This window comes from Etheostoma cragini, chromosome 5, assembly GCF_013103735.1.
Source record: "Etheostoma cragini isolate CJK2018 chromosome 5, CSU_Ecrag_1.0, whole genome shotgun sequence".
NCBI lineage: Eukaryota > Metazoa > Chordata > Actinopteri > Perciformes > Percidae > Etheostoma > Etheostoma cragini.
Window position 1 is genome coordinate 4,386,125 of NC_048411.1, and position 22,946 is coordinate 4,409,070.

At 40.3% G+C, this 22,946-nt stretch overlaps 1 protein-coding gene across 3 annotated transcripts; it reads right to left on the reverse strand.

Moving 5' to 3' along the window:
• Nucleotides 1-4,143: 4,143 nt before the first annotated feature.
• Nucleotides 4,144-19,470, reverse strand: ercc6l2 (excision repair cross-complementation group 6-like 2). Of its 3 annotated transcripts, none has more exons than XM_034871616.1 (20): nt 19,204-19,470; nt 17,728-18,152; nt 17,498-17,614; nt 17,172-17,365; nt 16,919-17,012; nt 16,644-16,711; nt 15,251-15,458; nt 14,949-15,089; nt 14,464-14,580; nt 14,215-14,334; nt 14,061-14,132; nt 12,708-12,853; nt 12,503-12,598; nt 11,586-11,685; nt 11,263-11,415; nt 10,758-10,841; nt 8,062-9,100; nt 7,823-7,977; nt 7,067-7,224; nt 4,144-5,762 (listed from the first exon to the last, which is right to left on the reverse strand). In XM_034871616.1, exons 1-20 carry the CDS (start codon nt 19,232-19,234, stop codon nt 4,457-4,459), a joined length of 4,824 nt encoding a protein of 1,607 aa, XP_034727507.1. In that variant the 5' UTR covers nt 19,235-19,470; the 3' UTR covers nt 4,144-4,456. The 3 variants fall into 3 exon arrangements, with proteins under 3 accessions (XP_034727507.1, XP_034727508.1, XP_034727509.1); XM_034871618.1 differs by lacking the exon at nt 4,144-5,762 and adding an exon at nt 5,806-6,225; XM_034871617.1 differs by lacking the exons at nt 17,498-17,614; nt 17,728-18,152; nt 19,204-19,470 and having other exon boundaries at nt 16,924-17,012; nt 17,172-17,267.
• Between the last annotated feature and the right edge of the window lie 3,476 nt (nt 19,471-22,946).

Consider the following 22,946-nt stretch of genomic DNA (forward strand, 5'->3'; position numbering starts at 1 on the left):
GCAAATGGTGTGTAATTTCCTAATGGGGGAAGGGGGGGGGGGTTATTTCTTTTTCACATTTAGAGACCTCCTCGGCGTGTTACCGTAACACCAGGAGGACACTGTACCCCCTTTCTGTTTGCTTGCTGAGTCACCTAAAAGCTTTTTCATTTATCCTGTTCCCTCATAAACACCTATGATGGTCACCTAAATACAAGTTTTAATTGATACTTACATTATTACAGCTGCCTTGAGGAGAATCACACTGATGATACATGCTTCTTTAAGGAGAATTCCGGTCGATTTCAACACGTAGCTCTGTTGTTTGTGAATGTGGAGTGCTTTCAGTAGAGAGAAAAACTAAGCCAACCAGTGCTGCCTATACCGTGTTCTCCTCCTTCTAGAGTTAGGACACAGCAGGCTTAAACAGGGCAAGTTTTAAACGTGTTTTTAGCCTCTTAACATGTTCAAAGTCTCATTAAAAGTGCCTACCCATGTGCAGTGATTCCTTTAGAGCGAACACAGAGAATCTGACTGCTGTAGATATGACAGAAATGCCTGAAAGTTGTGCTAGTTTAGCTGTGTTTAGTTCCTGTGTTGATACTGCAAGGAGTGCTTAGGGACCGTCTACAAACTACAACACTGAAACGAGATCCAAACATATTTTCAAAAATAAGCATATGCTTATTTTTAAAAGTAAGTGCTGTAGTACAACCAGCAGGAGACAAGTCATAATGCATGTAATTTTGGAGACACTACCAGATTTAAACCACTACATATTTTAGTTTTCTCTTTTCCGTGTTGTAGTTTGTAGATGGTCCCTAAGCACTCTAACTGCTGTCTCAACACCAGAACTAAACACAGCTGAATTAGCACATTTTCATGTATTTCTTTCAGGTCTACAGCAGTAAGATTTGCTGTGTTCACTCTGAAGGTATCACTGCACATGGGTAGGCACTATTAATGACATTTTGAACATGTTAAGAGGCTAAAAACACATTTAAAACTTGCCCCGTTTAAGCCTGTTGGGTGCCAACTCTAGCAGGATGATAACACGGTGTAGAGAGCAACGATTGGTTTAGTTTTTTTTCTCTGCTGACAGAACTCAACATTTACAAAAAACAGAGCAACGTGTTGGAATCGACCGGAATTTTCCTTTAAGCATTAAAGGCCCTTAAACCATAATTTTCGCAATCAGCTTCTTACTATCAGAGATGGGATCCCATGTGGACACACAGTCTTCTGCCTAATTTGGAACAGTTTTGGTTACTTCACATTAGAGATTTCTGTATAAGTGTGATTTTGTCTTGGCTACTCTCACAGGGGCTCAGTGAAAAAGCCGATGGTGCACATCACAACATTTAAATTAGAATTTAAAGACAGTTGCTGGGTAGTTTTCTACCACACAGTCCTGATAAAGCAAGAACTAGCAAAACTGAAGTTAAATTGCACTCTGTAATGCAAAAGTTTTGGGATTTAACTAGTTTTGTGGTTAGATCATTCAAATGTGAGCAATAAGCAAAGAACTGTAGAGGAACGGTAGCCTCCACCCAAACCTCCCTCACCTATGTTGTTAGGTCAGGAGGCGGAGGACAAGGGGAAAATGAACATGAATGAAAATGTCAACGTTATGGCGACTGAGATCCTAAGAAAACACACCTCTGACCCACTATGTCTGTCTGCCAGCAACTACAACCCATGACAGGTGTGGTTTGACAGGGACGTTTAGTCCCAAAAGAGAGGGATTTTGCTATGAAAAATACTCACAAATGTAAATATTTCTCATATTGCAAGAGCAACAAATTACTACTAATTAGAGACTAAGGATGAAGGATCAACTTGGAGTTTCTATTTCACTGTCTTTAAGACATGACTACTTTTTAACTTTTCTTATTTAGTCACGGATATGTAATGTTATAGCAGCTTAATGGTTTAGTCACTTGTACAAGAGCTAGTTCTCAATCAGAGACAGTCTGCAGACCTTCCTAACACATTGCAGAGTGAACGTGTGGAAACCTGAGCCGAAGATGACAGGAGGCCCAGGTCAGCAACTCATGCACAGCTTTTTACAAAAACCAATCAGACAACGTGTCACAATCGGACTTCTTCAAATAAACCTACATTGCCAGAGCCGCCCCATCTGACTGTCCAGTTTATAACAGACTCACATACACCCAGGTTATGGTGACAGGAACTATAAACAGATGTCTTACCCTGCCCTTGACACAAAGAGAGGACTGGAAAAACACACCGTCTCTTTGGTGGTATTTCTAATGACTTCTTTGAGTTATGGCAAATTGTAATACAATACAATAAAGTAATCAGGCTAAGGAATCAATGATCACTCATGCTGATTGTGTGTCTCACTTGAGGTCCTTGACAGAATGCTACAGTTTGCAATATGGAAGGGACAGCTTTGCTTGCCACTGAGCCGTGCTAGCTGGCCTCTGCTAGCCTACAACCACTGTCAATCAGTTGGTAAGCCTTTCTATTGTCAGTAAATCTAAATCTCTGCTATCTCACTTGAACCAGACTATGACCACAAAGAGACAGATAGGGATCGGCAAAGCTCAGTTGTGGGTAAAACAGAAAGAGAAAAGCAGAGAGGGAAGGGTTTGGGGGTTGGGATAAGAGAAAGGGCTTTTTATTTTACTCTGTCTGTGATTTCAACAGGTGTGACAGATGTGTGGCCTCAGTATGTGTGAAGATTGTCGTGATCTACCACCCAGAAGGTCTACACGCACATGCACACACACACACATGCTAGCCGAGCTGCTAGCCGAGCTGCATATTCTGTTGAGGCACGTAGTCCTTTCTCTTGTTTGTTGATAACTATCAGCACTTTCTCATTTCTGCTAAACTAAACACAAGACTTACACAATGCAGCTCTCTTTGGGGTTCTATTCCTTCAGTGCAACAGCTGAAAGAGGTCGGACCCAGCTGTGAGGTGCAGCACATGCATGCGCACTCATGCACATGCACACACAGTAAGGGCTTACCTTGTAATGACATTACAGCTCAGCTATGAGTTTGATATGTTACAAGTTGTTTTTGCTCATTTGGAGTGGTGCAAATGATTCTGTCACCAGTTTTAAACCCTTTAAGAGTGTGAGAGGACGGATAGATAGATGGATGGGTGGTAAACTTCACACTTCTACTCCCAGCTCCACTAAGTCTTCAAATGCCTATTATTCCACTAATAGCACAGCAGCTTCCACTCTGAGGGCCGGTTGTAGCGCAACTGAGCCGAGCCTAAGGCTATCAGATTACTGTGCAGAACACTGTGAAGGAAAACACACCGTCTACACAATGTGCACACTCACATGTCAGTGGGAAGCAATGAGGTGTTCAGGGTGACAGAGACATAACAGCCATTAGGGAGTTTTAAGTGATATCTCTGCAGGGCCGGCAGCAGTCCCTGGGTGGCAGTCATGGTATCCAATAACGATAATGGCCAACGCCTGGTTGGGTTTTCTGTCATCCACTTAACATCATATCAGTTGCAACAGTTTGAGCATTGACACTGACCTTTAACTACATATGCACACATTTATATATTATGTTTACATATTTTTTTAGAACATTGGAAAACATTGGGGCTGAAACAATTAGTTGCTCAGCAGATACATTATTTGCAATGATTTTGATTATCCTTTGACTGTTTGTTTCTTACGGAAACATGCCAAGCATTTGATGATTCAGCTTCTCAAATGTGAGAATTCAGTTTTTCTTTGGTAAGTGACAGCCCTATATTACATATTTATAATTTACCAGCGTGATTTGTGAAAGAAAAAACTAGCAGGAGTGCTTCTTGTATCCTGAGCTTCTTACTCATGAAAAGGAATAAAGTTCACAGAATTGAGGAAGAATTCAAAACATGTCCAGGCACTCAAGGTTGGTTAGAAAAAGTGATAAAAGGCCTTTAAATCAACAGGGAAAGACATTGAAAATAATAATTATTAGTCACACCCCGAGGAAGGCCCAAGCCAATGCGCGTTGGTGTATTTTCAATGTCTTCAAGCCTGTTAATTAAAAGGCCTTTTATCACCTTTTGTAACCAACCTTGTATGCCTGGACATGATTTTTTTTTAATGACTTTTTTTAGTCATAATTCTTCCTCCTTTCCTTTAACATTGTGATCAGTTTGGGCTTAAATTTTCCCACTTTTTATACACGAGTAAATACCTCTGTGATGACACACAGTGCTGCTCCAGGGGTTGTATGGGTTAGGTAAGAAAATTGAGAAATAAAGCAATAATTTCTATAAATGATACAAATGTTTAAATTCCCAAAGTGACTAACACTCTGTTTATTTGAGTAACAGTCAGCATTAGTGACTTACTAATTCAATTAAGACAAATTAATAAATTATTAGATCCAATAAAAAGAAGGTACAAATGAGATTTTAAACTACTAAAATAAGCTCTGAGGCAGGAAAACCTGCATAAGTAAAAAGTCTCTCTCTCTTCCTCCTGTATTATTTTTTCCACAGGAACTTCTCATTAGTCTTCCAGAGACTCTTGCTGTCCTCTTCTCCAGACTTACCTCTTGCTGCAAAGTTAGTGTTGACGCAAACCCTCTGCACTTCTGCTGGATCTGTTAACCTGTTGATGCTCTCCTCATTCCCCTCATTCAAGATGTCCCAGAAGTCTTTGCAACTGCCCTTGGGTACCACCTGGTGTGCATGTGATCTGTTTGAGTTTGGAGAGGACAAGGTGTCTGTGAGGCCTGCTAAACCAGAATCAGTTTGGAGAGGGATTTTAGATGGAGATGGAGATAGTGTGGTGAAACCTGTGCTTACTGACACGGAGGAGCGAGCAGGGGGTGCGTTTGGGGCGCCTCTCTGCTGTGCACCCCTGGGTTTGGGTTTAAACAGATCATCAAGGATTGAGGTGTCTCCTATGAGATCTGTGAGGAGGGAACGATGACTGGAGGTGGATGCGGCCTGCACAGGAGGAGAGGAGGTCTGACGTTTTTCACTCTGGCCTCGAAAAGTTGCGCTGGTTCTTGAAGGCGATTTTTGCTTTTGCTCCCTCCCCTGTGCTGTGGGTTTGGATGTTGCGGTGGACCTGCCATGGCTGAGGTCCAGAGAAGAAGGGATATCTCTGTCTGTGCAGTTCAGCAAAGCAGCAGTCCCCCCAGACCCCAGACCACTGGTGTTGGCCTGATCCAAGCCAAGACCACCACCAGCTCTGAAGGCTCCAGAACTTGAAACACTACTCTTCTTTGTCCTCTTATGTCCTCTGGCACTGCAGACCGGCTCTTCCTGCTCCTCGGACTCAAGGCTTGGTACATCATTAAAGGGTTCTAGGACATTCATTGGTGGGATCTTTAGCTTTTTCTGGGGTGATAGAACATTTTTTTGTGCGTTTCTACGCTTTGTCTGGGGTTCGGGAATATCATCTTGTGGGTGTCTAGACTTTTTCTGTGGCACAGAAACGTTGTTTTGCAGGGATTCAGGCTTAGTTTTGGGTTCAGTATTCTTATGAGTGTCGTTAAGCTTCTGCTTAGCTTTTCGAAATTGCTTTTGTGGGGTTTTGGTATGTGTGTGAGATTTTGCGGCCGTTGTTAAGGAGGTAGTAGTTAAAGAGGGGCAGGTCTGTGCTGAACCAGGTTGTGGGAAGTTGTTTGTGATCGTATTGGCCAGGTCAGGGTGGTTCAGAGAAGTGTAATACTGTCGTAGCCAGGCCAGTCTCTGGGTTGAGTTTCCTCTTAGTATCTCTACTGCGAACTGACGGACTGAGGGAAATTTGAATGTTTCCGCCATTTCCGACAGCTGCTGCCTACACACGAGCAAAGGACACAAAGACAGAAATGATTGTGAAAAAACATTTATGCACTGAAAAATTTTTATGTTTTTATAACTAATATCATCTGCTAATATTGTGTGAATTTATCACCATATTTACACACGTACAGTTAGTACATGGCTGGAATTTGGCAAGTATGAGAGCATACAGTAAGGCACTTTAAATCACACAAATAACATTGTCTTTAAAAAACCAACACAGTCTACTCTATACTATTAATCAGATATTCCGTGGGTCTGTCAGACCTAGGCTAAGATAAATAGCTCTCCAGATATTCAGCCCCATATCCAGACCCCATTAGCAGAATGAGGTTTTTCCTGAGCTCCAAGGCAGTCATTAAAACATTGATATAACCAGACTCGGGGACAAGAACACTTCAAAGTCACTGGTGGTACAGCAGCAATACGGTGGTATTTTTTACCATTTGTGGCTTTCACTGGAAAAACAATAAATAAAAGTAAAAGCAGTGAAACACGACGTGCATGTGGATTTAAAACATTAAACAGCGAGGTTAATTGAGAGGATTTAAATGTAACAAGTCTGTATTTTCACTCCCTGGTGAGCCTCTGGGCAGAGATACAATCTTCCTCTTATTCGTAAAGTTGTCTGTAGAAGTGTTTGGGAATTCAGGGGGTGGAGGTGATGCAGCAGGACAGAGGTGTGTGTTTGAGTAATGTGTGTCTGTATATGTGCATAAATGCTTTTGAGGATATGGGTGTACTGTGTATCAGTGTGGGTTTTAAAGTCCTTTGGCGACCAATTTTGGTACGTCTCAGAAGGACTGTGGTTGTGAAGGGGAAAACTCCTGCACTGTTGAGCCTGAACATAAGTGGGTAATCGTTGGCATGATGCTGGGAAATATAGGTGGAAGGGAAAGCTCAGAGGTGGTCTATCGCCAGACACACACAGACACACACAAACCCACACAGACAGACACACAATTCCCTACACTGCCAGGAATTCCTCTTTCCAATTCATTCTTTACACTCCCTTTCCTCCACTAGCCTGATTTATTCTCATTCAAACCATGCAGGCCCCTTTATCTTAAGTCATTCATTCTCCTTCACTATGTCGACCCACGTCTTTTTTTTCTTCTTCTACCATGCCATCTTTTAGTCGTGTTCATTCAGTCGTGTTCATCGGTTATTAATCCATCATCTCCTGTTCTGCAACCTGCTCTTTTTTATCTCTTCCTCACAGATTGTTTTGCATTATCCTAACTGCTATCGCCTCTGTTCTTTTTATTCACCTCACCTCCTCTGACACTCTTTCAGTACCTGCTTATGGCCTGGGGAGTCTCTCCAATGATGAAAGTGGTGTGTCTGGTGTGATGCACACTTTTGCTGGTGTAGGTGACTGGATGGGGCACACTGGGCTCCTCAAGTCTGACAGTAGAAGGGCAAGACTGACTGTCTGGTGGGCTCTCTGACAGGCCCTGATGCAATCAAACATAAGATTGGCAAGATGCCAAATAATTACACTTTAAAGTCAAACACCTCTAATCCAAAAATTAAGAAAAGGTAACCCACAGTAGTCCACAAACCTCATTATGAACCACTTTTTCTAAAGATATTTTGCCAACTTTGCCCACCAACTGTTGGCTGAAATGTGCAGATGTATGTTGACAGGATAGTGGACATGTAAACATGCAGCATTATAAGCTACAGATTGGAATATAGCTAACCTACACTGCTGCTACTCATCAAGCACTACTTAGAACAGTATGTGTTTACAGTCACCCTCTTGTCATAGTAAGCATGTGTCTGATACAGTGCTGCAAGTCTTATTCCAGAAACCAATGTGCAATTGCCAGACACATTTTGGTAGAAAACAGCTCTAACTGACACAGTTTACAGGGAGGCCTGTGGATTATTAAGTAATCCTTTCAATGTTTCTGGAAAAAACGCATTCCTGTTAAGTTCCAAAGTCAAATGTAACTCAATTTATCTAATCTAATTTGGGATAGCAAGATACAACCACAATATTATGTTTGAAGAATCACTGAACCAGACCAATGTTAAGGCAGTATGTACCTCCTGGGTTCCTAAAAGGTGATTGGCCAGGAGCTGAGAGTACATCTTGCGCTCAAACACGTCTCGTGCAGCGGCTCTACTGATCCTCTCCTCTGCTTTGCTGCCGCCCACCACTCGCTGGTTAGAGTGGGTGTACACCACCTCGTGTACACCCCCTTTAGAAGGAAATATACATTATAATGTTGAAATTATGGTGATAAAAAATCGTTTGACATATCAAAATAGGTACTTTGTCTGACCTAGCACACTGTCGATGGTTCCGTTGTTCTCTTTGGATGCCGGGGATGTCTGATTTTTTAGACTTGTAAATGAAACACCTTTGCATATCCCTGCTTGTCTCTCTGTCTTGTCAGTTGTTGCAGCTCTCCGACCCTCTTTTGGCAACTGAACTCGGGATCTTTCTGTCTGTGGAGATGTGAAGTGACATCCTGTAGATCTCCCTTTCTTAACAGGCGTGTGTTCATCTTCTGAGGATGATGTGAAGGTGTCTATGTCTTCTGTGTATTTGGATCTGGCCTTGCGCCTAACACTTGCACATTCCCTCTTTCTGTTGTGGTCCAACCTCTCTCTCCAACGGTCACCTCCTCTACAATGTGATTTGAAAGCGTCCCTCTTGGGCGCCGTCTTTGCCTCTATGTCCATATCCTCGGATTCATCGGAGTAACCATCAAAGCAACGCACTTTTGGAACGGGAGTTTTGAGCTTGTTAGGTTTCTTCGTATCTGCAGAGGAATTTTTAACACTCTCCTCCTCTACTGTAATTTCCAGGCCCTTTCTGTTTCTTAAAGCATCAGTATTCTGTTTCAACAGAGACACCCTTTCTTGTCTCCTCGCATCTCCATTCCCCCCATCCTCTCTGCTAGAGATGTCCCCGGTAATTGTTGCCTCACCATTTCCTATATTGGAGCTCTTGCAGATGCCAGAGGAGGTCCTTTCTATCTTTTGACCCTCCGCATCTTCCTCATGGGTGCTTTCGGACCCCGGACTACTGTCCCCTTCTGCCAACTCTGGTTTTTCAGTGACCCTTTCCAGGAGCCTGGAGAAACCGTGCTGGAGAAGACTCATTCGACCAGGACCAGTGGCAGCATTCACACCCTTGTTGCCATCCACTGCACTGGGCTTTGACGCTTTCCTCTTAAGACCCTGCTCCTCCTCATCCTCTTCACTCCCACTGCTGAAGTCCAACACCCCTCTGGGGACCTTTGATGCGCTTCTGCTATCCTTGGCTGGTTCATCATTCGGTACTGGGCCGATTGTAGCGGAAGAATCTCCAGGTTCCTTGAATAAACCAGTAGAAACGGTTAAAGAAAATTAGAAACAGATTGCCAAAGAAAGCTGTCCAAGGTAGGTGGTGTTGAAAAGAAATAATAATTACATTTAAAAAAAAACACATATTTACTGTGTGAAAAAGTTGCAAAATAGCACAAATGGGCGACAGATTCCTGACTTCCCTTGTTCATACCATCTTTCAGTGGACCAGCCCATGTGAGATGCCATTGAGTAATACAGAACAGATGCTAGTTACAATAAATCATATTACTATTTGATATATGCCCTTAGCATGATGTAATATGAACAAAGCACTGGGGTCATAACATTTCCTGGAGTTACATGAATGAGCCTTTATGGGAGCGACCACCAACTGTGATTCTAATTTCACAAATATGCCAACTAGATGAGTCTTCCCCGGTTGTGCATGTGCGTGCTTACACGCCCCCAGCCTCTCTCTTTGCGTGTCAAGGCACCCCAGTGTATTCTGTGTTTTTGAAAGAATCTAAAGGTCCTCAGTGGAGCAGCATCCCTGTAAAAAGGACCTGGCTGGGAACAGGACGATAAGGAGTATCACTGTGTAAATAAATAGCTGAAAAGCAGAAGATAGGCGTCGGTATGGTCTGCTCCGTCCATTAGGACATGTAAGAAATTACATCCAGCTGTTTCACACAGCATCAGAGAGCAGAAAAAGAACCTCAAGTTTTGCTGAAATGCAAAGAATTGAGTGTAAAAAATTTTGTAAAAGTTTTTGTAAGCCATGGGCTTAAAGTCTCTGCCGAAATGTATTGCATTTTTTAAAATGTTAAATCCTTGTGACATGTGTGCTTGAAATGGTTTCTGTGAAAAGTTTGTAGTTCTCACATTGACGGAGAACAGGAGCAGCAGTAAGCTTCATTTCAGCCAGTTACAACCGATTCAAACAGGTTTGCACGACAAAAGAATGATCAAAACCTCAATAGGAACTGAAAATACTGGGCTAATGTTCAGTATATCGCAAACAATCACAGTTTGACAAATACACTACATCAAGGGAGAGTTTCAGTCAGAGGACGGTGATTGGGTGACATAAAAGCAGTGCAATCAGAGATATATGTGTATAAACACATACACACATAAATACATATGCATACACAGATTTACATACTGTACATATTGTTACACATACAGTATATATATAGATATATATATATATATATATATATATATATATACACATACAGTATACACTGTATATACATACCACATACACACACACACACACACTATATATATATATATATATATATTTTTAAAAAAGCCACCTTTAAAGACAACATCAATGTGATACTGACAAGAAAAATATTTGCCAGATTATTACTTTATCCTTGTTCTATATTTAAAAGTCTCATTTTGACATGGGGCATTTTGGAATAAACGCCTTAGAAGAACAGGAAAACCACAAGACAAAGAAGAATCATGGAAGCAATAAAGACAAAGAGTTTGAGCTCAAATGAGATTGAAAGAGAAGGTTGACTGACAGACAGGAAGGTCCCTGTTTGAGGTAGCCCCTCTTTCACGTGGGAACAGGAGGATGAGTGGGCCGCCTGGGAGAGAAGAAGGAGTGAGGGATGGGAAGATAGTGGTCCTAGTGTTCTGGGTCTCTGAGAATGGCAGAGTTACTCACGTTAAGTCCCTTCGTCTCCTCCTCTTTCTCTTCGCCTGTGTGTGTGCTGCTGGTCATTACACCGGCCTCCACTCGTCCTTCTCGCTGACAGGAAGAGGAAAAGTGTGACAAACATTTATCAAAACATCACATCATGCAACACCATTTCATTTTACATCAATTTAATGATGTCACAGTCATCAACAAAAGATTCTCTTATCTTTTAGTTTTTGTGTTTATCCTAGGTAGTATATGACAGACATTTAAGTGTTTTAGGTGTGTAACTGATGTTCTAATATTCAGAGGAAATTACAGTAAACGCAACATGCCTCCTTTATTCCTACATTAAACTAGTTAAGGGCTTCCACTGCTAGTCCATGAGGTTAAAAACATACTTTAGGGGCAATTCCAAAGACGTTGTATTTTAACCGGGGATATGAATCAGTGGGATGAGGTGAGTCTAGGCAGTACACTACAGTAGAACACATCTTCAATCCCACAGTAAAAGGTGTGTAGGCTATCTAACCTCTAGTATCTTGCGGGTGAGGCATGTCCCTTGGGTCTGCAGCCTGAAGAGGTTTTTGATCCCAAACAGCTCCCCCTTATGGACACCATGCCCCTGCACTGCCTCGAAGTACCGCCGTGCACTCTCCTTCCCCACAACCGAGCACTGCAACTGCTGGAAGATGGGAATCGAGGTGTAGATAGGTGCTTATAGAGATACTAACACAGAGCACTGAGCTCACATTAGAAAGCATTGTCAAGAAATTAACTTGTGCCAGATGCAGTACAAACAGTTATTGTAGCATTTCAGTATCACTCTGTTTTTCTTTTATTTGTGTCTGGTACCTGTTTGTATATTTGTCTAAGGTAGATAACCTCTTCTACAGTCCCCAATGAGATCAGCCTAAGAACAGTCACATCCCTGCACTGGCCAATACGATATGCCCTGATGAGAGACACAAACATATCAACACAGAACATGAATAGGGGCCCTATTTTAGCAATCTAAGCGCACGGCGTAAAGCGCATGGTGCAGCATAGGGCATGTCCAAATCCCCTTTTGTTAGTATGACGGCAGAAAAAAGGGTCCATGCAACAGGGCGCATGGTTCAAAAGGGTTGTCCTCAGTGTCTTCATTTATTCATTGGTGTGTTTTTGGGCCTAACATGCAATAAAACAATCAGAGTGTCATCTACCTTTCAATTTAACAGCCAGGTGCATTTGTACCTTAGCGCATTGATTTGCAGATTGCAGATTTGCACCGTAATATTATTATTTGTAATCTTTTGCATGTGTGTGTGCTGCTGCGCTTCCATGTGTGTGTTTAACAAGCAAAGTGTGTGTGCGCTGTGCATGAGCCTAGGCGCATTTCACTAATGCGCTGTTAAATTAACAATGAATGCTGCGTTATTGACTTCAGACCAGGTTTTTGTTGGTCAATGGCCCAATCACTTTCTGCTGCCTCAAGATACCAAGACGCCAATAATTCACCTGAACACACCTCCCTGTAAGACCAGCCCGCCCCTGGCCGCAAAGATGGGCTCAGGTGCATTTGTAAATTAAACGACGTAGGAAATTAACAACTGTGCCAGTCCTAAAATAGCAAAGAAACTTGCGTCAGGCTTTGCGCTGCGCCGGGTGCAAGATAGGGCCCTTGGTACGCTATCCTGGAAGTTACATTGCTTTTTAAAACTTGTTGAAAGAAGCAGCAACATAATAAAAATTGTATACTGTGTTAAGTTAAGATATGGCCCACAACCTACCTGTCAATAGCTTGCAGGTCATTGGCTGGGTTCCATGTGGGGTCAAAGAGCACTACCACATTGGCCCCTATGAAGTTAAGACCAAGACCACCCGCCCTGATGGAACAGAGTCAATTATCAGCAGAATCAAGGTTTTGAATAGGTTTGACATTTTTGAATAGTTATTTTGTTAAAAAAAAATTGTGTTAGTTATTGTTCTACTAACATGGTGGAAACCAGGCAGAGGTTGATGTGAGTGGAGTTGTTGAACTCTCTGACAATCTGCATTCTGTCTTTGGATTTGGTGGCTCCGTCCAACCTGTTGTAGTCCAGCCCCTCTGCCATGCAGTAACTCTCCAGCACATCTAACAGCTGATGGGTTCAAAAAGCAACAAACAATTGTCAAGGGTTCAACATGGATGATTCAACTGTGTAAAAATGGATAACTCTACATATATTGTGTAAATTCACTCATGGTCAAGGTTGAAGAGATTTGTAGACTAGACAAACTTTTTTTTTTTTTTTAATACCGCCAGGCATGTATATTTATTGATTTAATATAGGGGTAATACAGAGTCTTACACATTCAAAACTATATGGGGTATTTTATTTCTATGGTATGGACTCTTTGATTCCTAAGAAAGCAAAACACAGGCCGTTAAAATATGACCTCATAACAGCCATTTATCATAAGTCTCAGGTGACAGCAACCTTTAGACCCAATTGGTTGCTGTTTTAATTAACCCTAGAACCCATTTTTGCTTTATTATTAATTATTTCTTTAAGTATTTTCACTTTGTTATAATTATTTATTTATCTGACTTAAGGGAATGTGGGTTTGGGATGATAATGTGAAAAATATGCATAATACACATGCACTTAGTTGTACTGTCAGTATAACTAGGCCTACCTATTAATCTGTTTCATGAGAAAAAATGTCTCCCGTTACTATTTATTCTAAACAAGTAATATGCTCCAACAGTAAGGGTGGGAATCACCAGACGTCTCCCGATATGAAAACATGATATCATTGCAATTTTGAACATATTGCACTATTCTGCGGCATATTGCGATTTATAACCTTTTTCCAACTTCTAATTTTTCCCTATTTCAAACGATGTCCCCAAAAGGAAACTTTGTCAACATCTGTTTTATCTAAAAAGATAAATTTCTCTGTTCATATCACTTCAATTTTATTGTTGCAAGATGTGATTGTCAAGCAGACACACTGACCAACACATTTATAATAAAAGATCGATCCTTGGCACCTGTGTATCAATACAGTATTGCCACTGAAAATATTGCAATACTATGCTGTATCGTTTTCCCCCACCCCTATCCAACAGCAGTGGCAACTAAGAGTGTTCATTCAAGTCTGTTGTTGTATTAAAAGGCTGAATGGATGAGACTGAAGCTCTAAAACCAAAAAACTTACTTCTCTTTTAAACTATATCACTGTGAGCTTCAAAGAGGTTTTCTACGGGGAAAAATCTCACCATGCTCTCACACAATATTTATCTGCATTCACACGAGCAAACACACGGACACAAAATATTACCCACACAAACACAGCTCTCACCTTGGTTGAGAGAGAAAAAATAAGTATTTTATCTCTCCTTTGCAGGTAATGCTTCAGCAGCTTCTGCAAAACCTGAGAGGAACACAGAAATGTTCACCCACACTGAAACAAGCTATAATGAGCAGTTGACTGAGTCCTTTTTCCCAAATCATACCTTCATCTTTCCACTGTACATCGGGTCCGATAAGGCTTCAAATGCTTCGACTTTGCATCTCTGCACAAAGTCTGGAAACTTTAAGAATACCTTTGCACAGATGCCACCCACATACTTTTCCTGTAAGAAGCAAATTGTGACATTGTGAACCAAATACAACAAAAAGTGTGAACTTAGGTCTGCAAAAACGGTCCAGGATATAGCTCTAATGAACAAGTATAGTAATTCAGTAGGACAACGTGTTTCTACCTGTTTCTTGCTGGTGCCTGCAGTGCACTGAAGCAGTGCTGCATGGTTGGCAACCTTCCTCAATATAGCCAAGTAACTAAAGTACAGCGCCTTCATTTGTGCCCCTTCTGAGTTTGTCTGCGATGAAAAAAAAAAAAAGATATTATTTGAGGGCTCAATGTTTACGTTTTCAAGCATTTCAACTTTTTGCATGAATGTTATTCAAATGCAACAATGAAAGGTTCCATTGGACGAAGGTAACAGGCTCCAATGTAGTGTTTTGAATTTCATTGCAGTACACTTTATTTAAAAATTTGATTGCAAACTGTACACCTAAATGACACAAAGTATATTTTTACATCATGTTTTTCTGATTCAAGGGAAGTGAGTTGAGTAGAAAAAACATTCACGTAAAAGCACATACAGCTCAACCATTTCAATTACGTTTAACACATAACAACACACAGCATACAAAAGGCACACAATGGTTAAAGGGGTGAACTAACATCATAGCAGCATCTTCCCCGGGTGCGTCCACTTTGACAGTCACATTTCTCTGAAGACCTCAGCATTAACATCACATCTTCAGTGTCCAGCACTGTCTGATACACCGTCTGCTGAAAGTCTGTCAGAGAGCAGTACACCACCTTTGCAGAAAACACAACACACGCTTTAGCTCTATTTGAGGGTTGCTTTTAGACAGCATGGACCTTCATCTGAAAATGATGATGATGAAATATTGTCATGTAGATGGGGAACAGTGAGTTCCCAGAGAAGAGGAAGCCTTGTTTGACTTCACCAATCTTACCCTGTCATCCTTCTTAGGCAGTTGTTCCTTAATGAGAGCTTTAGTTCTTCTGAGGAACCACTTGGAAATCTTCCTCACCAGGGCTCTGACGGTCTTCCTCCCCGTAGCTAGGGCACGTTTGGTTGCACTGTGCCTCTGGGCTTGCTCAATCGGATCTGAAATACTGTTCTTGAAATGTCCCAAGCTGCCAAGACAACCAGGTAAGGCCCTGAATAGAATAAAAAAGTAGATGAATGTGAAAAAGAACTTTTTTTCAGCAAAAAGTTGTAAATTGCAATCACATTGCTTCCACTACAGGGGATGAGATTTGTGAAATGTGCTTTCAGATATGCAAAGGACAAATATGTTGTAACATAAAAGTCTCTTAAAGGAATACGTCACCGTTAGTTGAAATATGGCTTATCACGGTCCCCCTTAGCTGTAGATGGGTGGGCCAATGTATTTTTTGTCTGAGTGCATGCACTGATGTAGTCCAGTGCAACACTGGAAGCACCGCCATTAGTTAGCCTAGCGTAGTGAATAGAATCCTATGTTGCCGGTTAGCTGGTTGTGAGTAAAAGTGAGCCAACAAAAAAACAACAACAACAATAACAACAACAAGGCAGATTTCCTAGGCAGATATTGACTTGGGACTATATTGGGTGGAAGCATAGCCAAAGCACTGCTACATAGGCGCAGAGATCACACAGCACCTTGAACCCCCCAACTCCCGTCAACACACCCAATGTGACTAGCTGACTAGTTTTCCTACAGTAGACGGTGAATGGAGATGAACATGGCGGAGTTTGTGAGGGAAGTAAAACGAGAGGAGGAGGAGGTTGCGGTCACTCAACAGCCGAAGGACGTGAGGCATCCTGCAGTCTCAACTTTTTTCGGTGTGATAAAGTCAACTGGGAAAAACGCAGAAGGACTCAATAAACAGCTGTCCACAGAGTAAGTGATTACTCTGAACATGACGCATGGTAATTTTACAGGACGGATCAACCCATATTAGACCTATACACACACAGAGTTGCTGTATGATATCTCGGTGCCGTGTAGTAGTGCTTTGGCTGTGCTTCCACCCAATATAGTCCCAAATCAATATCTGCCTGGGACACAGTCTAGTCTTAATCTGCATTGCTATTTGTACTCGTTGTGAATACACAGGCCACACATAGTAATTAGGTTGTTGTTGTTTTTTGGTTGAATCACCTTTACTCAAAACATGCTAACCGGCAACATAGGATTACATTGATTATGCTAAGCTAACTAGCGGGGACGCTGCCGGTGTTGCACCAGACTGAAACAATGCATGCACTGAGACAAAAATGCATTGGCCCACCAATCTACAGCTATGGGAGACCGTGATTAGCCCTATTTCAACAAACGGTGGTGTATTCCTTTAACCTACCAGTCCATGACACACCACAGCTCCTCAAGGTTGTTTTGTAAGATGGTGCCAGTGAGGCCAACTCTGATCTGATGAAAATAAGTAAGTGCAAAGCTAGCATCAAAACCATGGTCCAAATCCAAAGCTAAGCCTGCTATTGTTTAGCAGCTTATCATGATGGTGGTACAATTCATTCTATTTTCTTAAGCAGGGATGAGGACTGCTTGAGTGCAGAGTATAGTAACACACTAGTAATAGTATTATGAAACAATAACACAAACATAAAGCTCTCTGACCTTACATTTCAGATCCTTCATGGCCTGAGTGATCTGAGAGTTTGGGTTCTTTATCTTGTGGGCCTCATCCACAAACACAGCAGACCAGTCTATGCTGCAGGAGGGGGGAGGGGGGGATATTTTAGTCACAGAAAAAAAACATGTACAGGAACTAATTTATAATATATTTAGAAAAGAAACTGAATACATGTCCACAGAAAACATGTAATTTATAATTTGGCTATTGCTTGTGAATGTTGAGCACAGTTTTTACTTATTAAACTGATCCAGGCAAAGGCGCAGAGTCTCATAGGTAGTAAGCGCGATCTCAATGCGTCCCTTCTTGATGCGAGCCAACTCCTCCTCTTTCTTCAGCCCGTGGACCACCACACACTGGAAGTGACCCCATGTGTCCAGTTCATCTTTCCAGTTGTAAAGCACTGACAGTGGGGCCACAATGAGGAACACCTAGACCAGATCATGGAAACACCAAAATTGTTTGGATGACAAATCAATATTCATATGTGTAGATTTACACTGTTGCAGCACTTGATGTAATGCAACTGGTATTTTATGTAACTAGCATATTTCAATACCCACTTTGTTGGGTTTACTTTGCTTGGAGGGTATCTGACTCTGCAGAAACTGAGGTCTGTTGTTGTCAATGTCCTGCCATGTGCCTGTTTTGTGCAACACAGCAGCAAGGAAACCAATTACCTAAATAAGATTAAAGAGGTGGAGACAATGAAATTGAAGGACAGCCATGTAAAGAAAGCATGCAGACATTTAAACAATTCTGAAAATAGATGTGCGGCTAATGGACTTTGTACCTGTACAGTTTTTCCCAGGCCCATGTCGTCCCCCAGTATACAACCTCTGGAACAGATGTAGTTGTTGTATATAAACCTAATACCTTCTCTCTGGTAATCCCTCAGGTATCTGTTGATAGTGTAGGGGACTCTGTCCCCATCAACATCACTCAACTCTAAAGGGACACAAAGCCTGGTGTCTGTGATGCTGCTGGGGAACAAAGGTTTCTCCTGGGTGAAGTGATTCAAGCCCGGTCTCATGAGTTTGGAGACAGGTACAGCTTCCACTTCTTCTTCTTCTGCATCTTTATTATGGTCAGTGAATACCACCCATGCTGTAGCATCATTATTATGAGAGGTGGAGGTCAGTCTCTTAATGGTGGTTTCTCGCAGGGTGCCATCTCTTGGGTCGGGAGCCAGACAACTGTCACCTTCACGCCATGTTGCTATTCAATAATACAAACATGTCATTAGTTAACTGTTCTTCTGCAACATTTCAAAAATGCAATCTATACTTTACCAAAGAAACACACATACAGTAGTTTGGATATTAGTGGGGGGTGTTTAGTCATTTTTTTGTTTTGTTTTTCATTTCCTACTATTATATATTACTCTCTATAACATATTGTTAAACTAATAGTTTTTGGGTTTGACCCATCTAAAACACCAATGTGTCCCATTTATCGAATCAATATATAGCTACAGTGGTTAGAATAGGTTTACACACCCATGCTAAAGTTGATTAAAAAGAGAAATAAAATAAACAACTTTTGGAAATTGATCTTAATGCCTTAATTTAAAAAGTTAGGAAAATCCAACCATTTATGGACACCAATTTTCTTTGTGAATGAGTAATGTATTGTAAATAAATAAATGTTCTTCCTTAAAATATTGGGGGCATAAGTACAGCACATTTTTATTTTTAAAGGCCAGGTATTTCATGGATCCAGGATACAATGCATCCTGATAAAGTTCCCTTGGCCTTTGGAATCAAACTAACACCCCATCATATCATACCCTATAAAATAAAAAATAAAAATGTACCTGTCTCTATGGGATTTTAACATAGGGGTGTGTATACTTATGCCCCCTGTATTTTAAGGAAGAACATTTATTTATTTATTTACAATAATTTATTCCTTCACAAAGAAAATTGGTTTCCTTAAAAGGTTGGATTTTCCATTTTTTTTTTAATTAAGGCATTAAATTCCAAATCAATCTCCAATTTCCAAAATATGTTTTTTTTATTCCTCTTTTTAATCAACTTTAGCATGGGTGTATATACTTATTCTAGCCACTGTAGCTAGCTAATAACTGAAGAGTAAGCTAAGTGAACTAGCTAGCTAAGTTAACTTAATGTCCCCTGTAAGGGAAATATGTGAAATATGGCAAACTGTTAGCTAGCTAGCTGCAGAAGCTTTGCGTAGCCTTAGAGTTGTGTATATCAGTGTCTAGCTAAAATGTACAAAGAGGTAGCTAAAAACATGCATTTCAAACCTTTTTCAACTGCAGAATTTGAAGCCATCATGACACATTATTAGTGTCCTCCTCTTCCCCTCCTCCACTGCAGAATGCTAGCTAGCTGGATTAGCTTAACGTAACTAACATGATTCAGCAAAATAAAGAACGACGACAAATATGTAATAAAAAACTCATAGCTAGGAAAAACTGAGTGGCTTTTACTTAGTCCTCCGGTTAATAAAAAAAGACACACAGACACAGCAGGACCAGCTCCGCTGCAACTCGCTGAATATTTATCTATTTTAACAACAAGTAACGCACTTTCGACGTATTTCATAAATACAATTTAAACGTCAAAGGTTTAAAAAAAACTCTACAAATTCAACTAAAACCATAGGTTGTATGATTATTTTTAAAACATTTATTTTATATAATTAATGCTTTTCTGATTCAGCAGTTTTCTTCCAAAGAGGAAACACAATTTCAGTGTCGGACATTGTGTTGAAAATGCTGCGTAGAAATTACATTTCTATGAAACTACGTAAAACGAAAGTTGACTAATTTTAATGATATAAAATAGTTGCAATAAAATCTGAGCTGCGGTTACTTCTATGTGAAAAAAACAATGTTCTCTGCAGTGCTCTTATCAGTTTATAGACTATATAAACATAAATGAAACAAAATAATTTGTGTAAACATGAACAATGTGCAATTTAAGCCAGAAAATTGTAACATTTCAGTCCTTCATTCCTATAATGCCATGATGTGCAGTTACTGTTTGGAACAATACTGGTACTCACATATTTGAATGTTTCTGTTTTTATACTTTTTATACCTTTAATTATTTACCACATTTATCTAATTTATAATGCCCTATGTGTTTGTTACCCAGGGGTTGTCTTGTCACAAATGTTAAATTACCCAGGTTACTCTGTGCAGAGGACTGAACTTTAAGTGTATATAACCTAATTTACGTGTATAAAATATTAGTTATGTGTGCACAATTCCTATAGGCTACTGATTGTTTGAATAGTGGCTTGAGAAAGTTTACACACCCATGCTTAAGTTGATTAAAAAGAGGAATAAAAAAACATATTTTTGAAATTGATGTGTGTATACACAGATTCTTACAGAAGAACATTTTTATTTATTTAAATTCAGTATTCATTCACAAAGAAAATTGGTGTCCTTAAAAGGTTGGATGTAATTAAGGCATTAAGATCAATTTCCAAAAGATGATTTTTTTTTCCTCTTTTTAATCTAGTTTAGCCTGGGTGTGTAAACTTTGTCAAGCCACTGTAGCATTACTTCACTGAAAACAATGAAACATTTGCTAAGATGATTTTAGCATTAGAAAAACTTGTTCACTGTATTTAAATCTTGAAAAAGAGCTGTGCCCATGAGGCTGGAGTTAAACTGTAAAGCCCAACAGATTTGTAAGACTGATAGCGATGCGAATATTTGGTTATTTCAAAATCCGATGTGCCGATATATCGGCCAGTTCATACTGATTTAAAAAAAATCCAGAAACATATCAAAACATATTAAAGTTCTGATAAATTAAATGTATAAAAACACAAACTCAAGATATGAAACTTAAAGTCCTTTGAACACATTGACAAAAAAAACAAAAAAAACAGTGCTGCCAACAGGGACGTTGTAGAGCGCCCTCTGGTGGACAAACTATGAAATGCCAACGATCATAACACATTTGACAGTTTTTTTTAAATTATGTAATGGGAAAATTATTTCAAAACAAAGGTCTCCTTTTTCTTGGGGAAAACATATAAGACTGATGTTTTCTGTTTAAAACATCAGTTTTGTCACGCTGTTAATGTTGTTGACTTTGTGAAATTGCCTTCGACATTTTGCTACGCTCTGCAGAGGATAGTAATTGAAACTGCACCGAACATCAACTTTCACTCAGTTGCACAGCTGTTTTAATTTTGTTTCAACAAAGTCTCACTCTCAAAACAATTCCTCTCTTGCTGTGCAGAAACGTCCACGACAATATTAGTTTGTCAGAATCATTTATTTGTCATATTTGTTGGCCATAATAAATGCTGATACCAATAGATCAGGAAATGCCTAATTTAAAAATATATTAGGAATATTGGTCGGGCTTTATAAAACTGTGAGTGCAGAGGTTGCAAGAGCACGGACCCTGATGACCTTCTTACAGAGGAAACACAACAGCACCAGCATGACAACCAAAGAGAATAACAACAGAAGTCTTGACAGAAGGTGAAAGTAGGGAAGTCATTTAGTCAACATTGACCTACAGCAAAATCAAGGTGAATGGATGTGTCTGTCCTTTGGGGTCGACACGACGGCCATAAATAATCTGACTTTGAGGTTGCTGTTGCTATGCAGAACAGATTTGGAAACACACAACACTGGGTCAGATCTCCATCCCCAGTTAGACTTTCCCTAAACCTTTGCTGGGACGCTGCAGATGAGGCACAACTGGGTCCGTTTCTTGCTATGGTACACTGCCATACAAAAATTTGACTTTTTGTTCCTGTTTTCTCAACACTGGGAATTTATAGGGCAGCTGCCGCAGATGTTCTCATAAAGACAATCCAAACACTGAAGTCAAACGGTTTACATATTGCACTGGATCTCACACACACACACGCACGCACACACACACACAGACTTGTTCTCTTGCTGAACCACAAGGGCCTCCTCTGGCCTCATTTGCAATACAACATGCATACCACTCAAGCAGATAGAGTTGGAATAAATAGATCATTGGCTGCCGATAAGAAGTTCTCATCAACAGCCATTTTCACACATGACTAGTTCATTTTGTTTAGTAACGCTGTTAAGTGGGCGGTTGGGCTTTGGTTTAATTTTGTAAAATGAAAGACGTTTGAATCATGTGACACAATGGTTGCAAAAGAAAATTTTACACGCCCAGAATTTAACCAAAACTGTACGGGTTTTTCCCTGTTGTGGTCCAAGTGTAAAACACAAAACACAGGTTTTTGTGTTGTTGAGGTCACCTCTGCCATTTTCATGTTTGTTTTTTCAAATCTTGAGTCTTGAATTCTTGACGAAAAGAGCAACTTTTCACACAGAAGTTGTAACTGCTGAACAAATAAAATATATATTACAACATTTAGCTTTTCTTGAAAAAGTACTCAGATCCTTTTCTCTAAGTAGAAATAGTAACACCATAGTGTGAAAGTAGAAGTCAAGTGAAACTGTAATTAGCTAAATGTACTGAAAGTATCAAGAGTAAAAATACTCATAATGTAAAAGTGTTATGTGGTTGTTTAGGCTTATCTACGATATAAAATCTGTAAAAATGCATCATATTTCATGTGAAATGTAATAGATTACGAGTGAGAAGATACATACAATTTAAAAACTCAAATGTGCTTAAATGAACTTTCTACCACTGCTCTGTTATTTAGTAATGGTTTGATACGTAACACTAATCCAGCTTTTCATCTGAATCTCATTTTACACATCTTTAAAGACTGAAAGGGAACTGTTTCATAATTTATTCTAATCAGGTCAAGAAGGTGGCTTTTCTTGCATCTGCCATGAAATTTCCCCACTAGCTTTCCTAAGACCGACCTGGATTGACTTAAGTTTAATTTGGCTGAACGGAAGTTTGATTTGAATTAAACATAGCGTTGGACCAGACGTTTGCTGAACTTCTGTTGTTGTCAGTGGTTGGAGAAGAAGACCTGAATGGAGGTCTTGTCCCGCTCTCAGGAGCTTCGGAAACACTCCGTCTGTGTCCCACCACCTCTCTCTCATGAGTC

Bases quoted from the DNA above. Each gene is read 5' to 3' on its own strand.
- ercc6l2 (XM_034871616.1), bottom strand. From the start codon at position 19,234: ATGATGGCTTCAAATTCTGCAGTTGAAAAAG. The intron at 17,366-17,497 runs GTGGGTATTGAA...GATCTGGTCTAG, and splicing joins AGCAAAGTAAACCCAACAAA to GTGTTCCTCATTGTGGCCCC. The intron at 7,225-7,822 runs GTACATACTGCC...TGATTGCATCAG, and splicing joins ACCTTTTAGGAACCCAGGAG to GGCCTGTCAGAGAGCCCACC.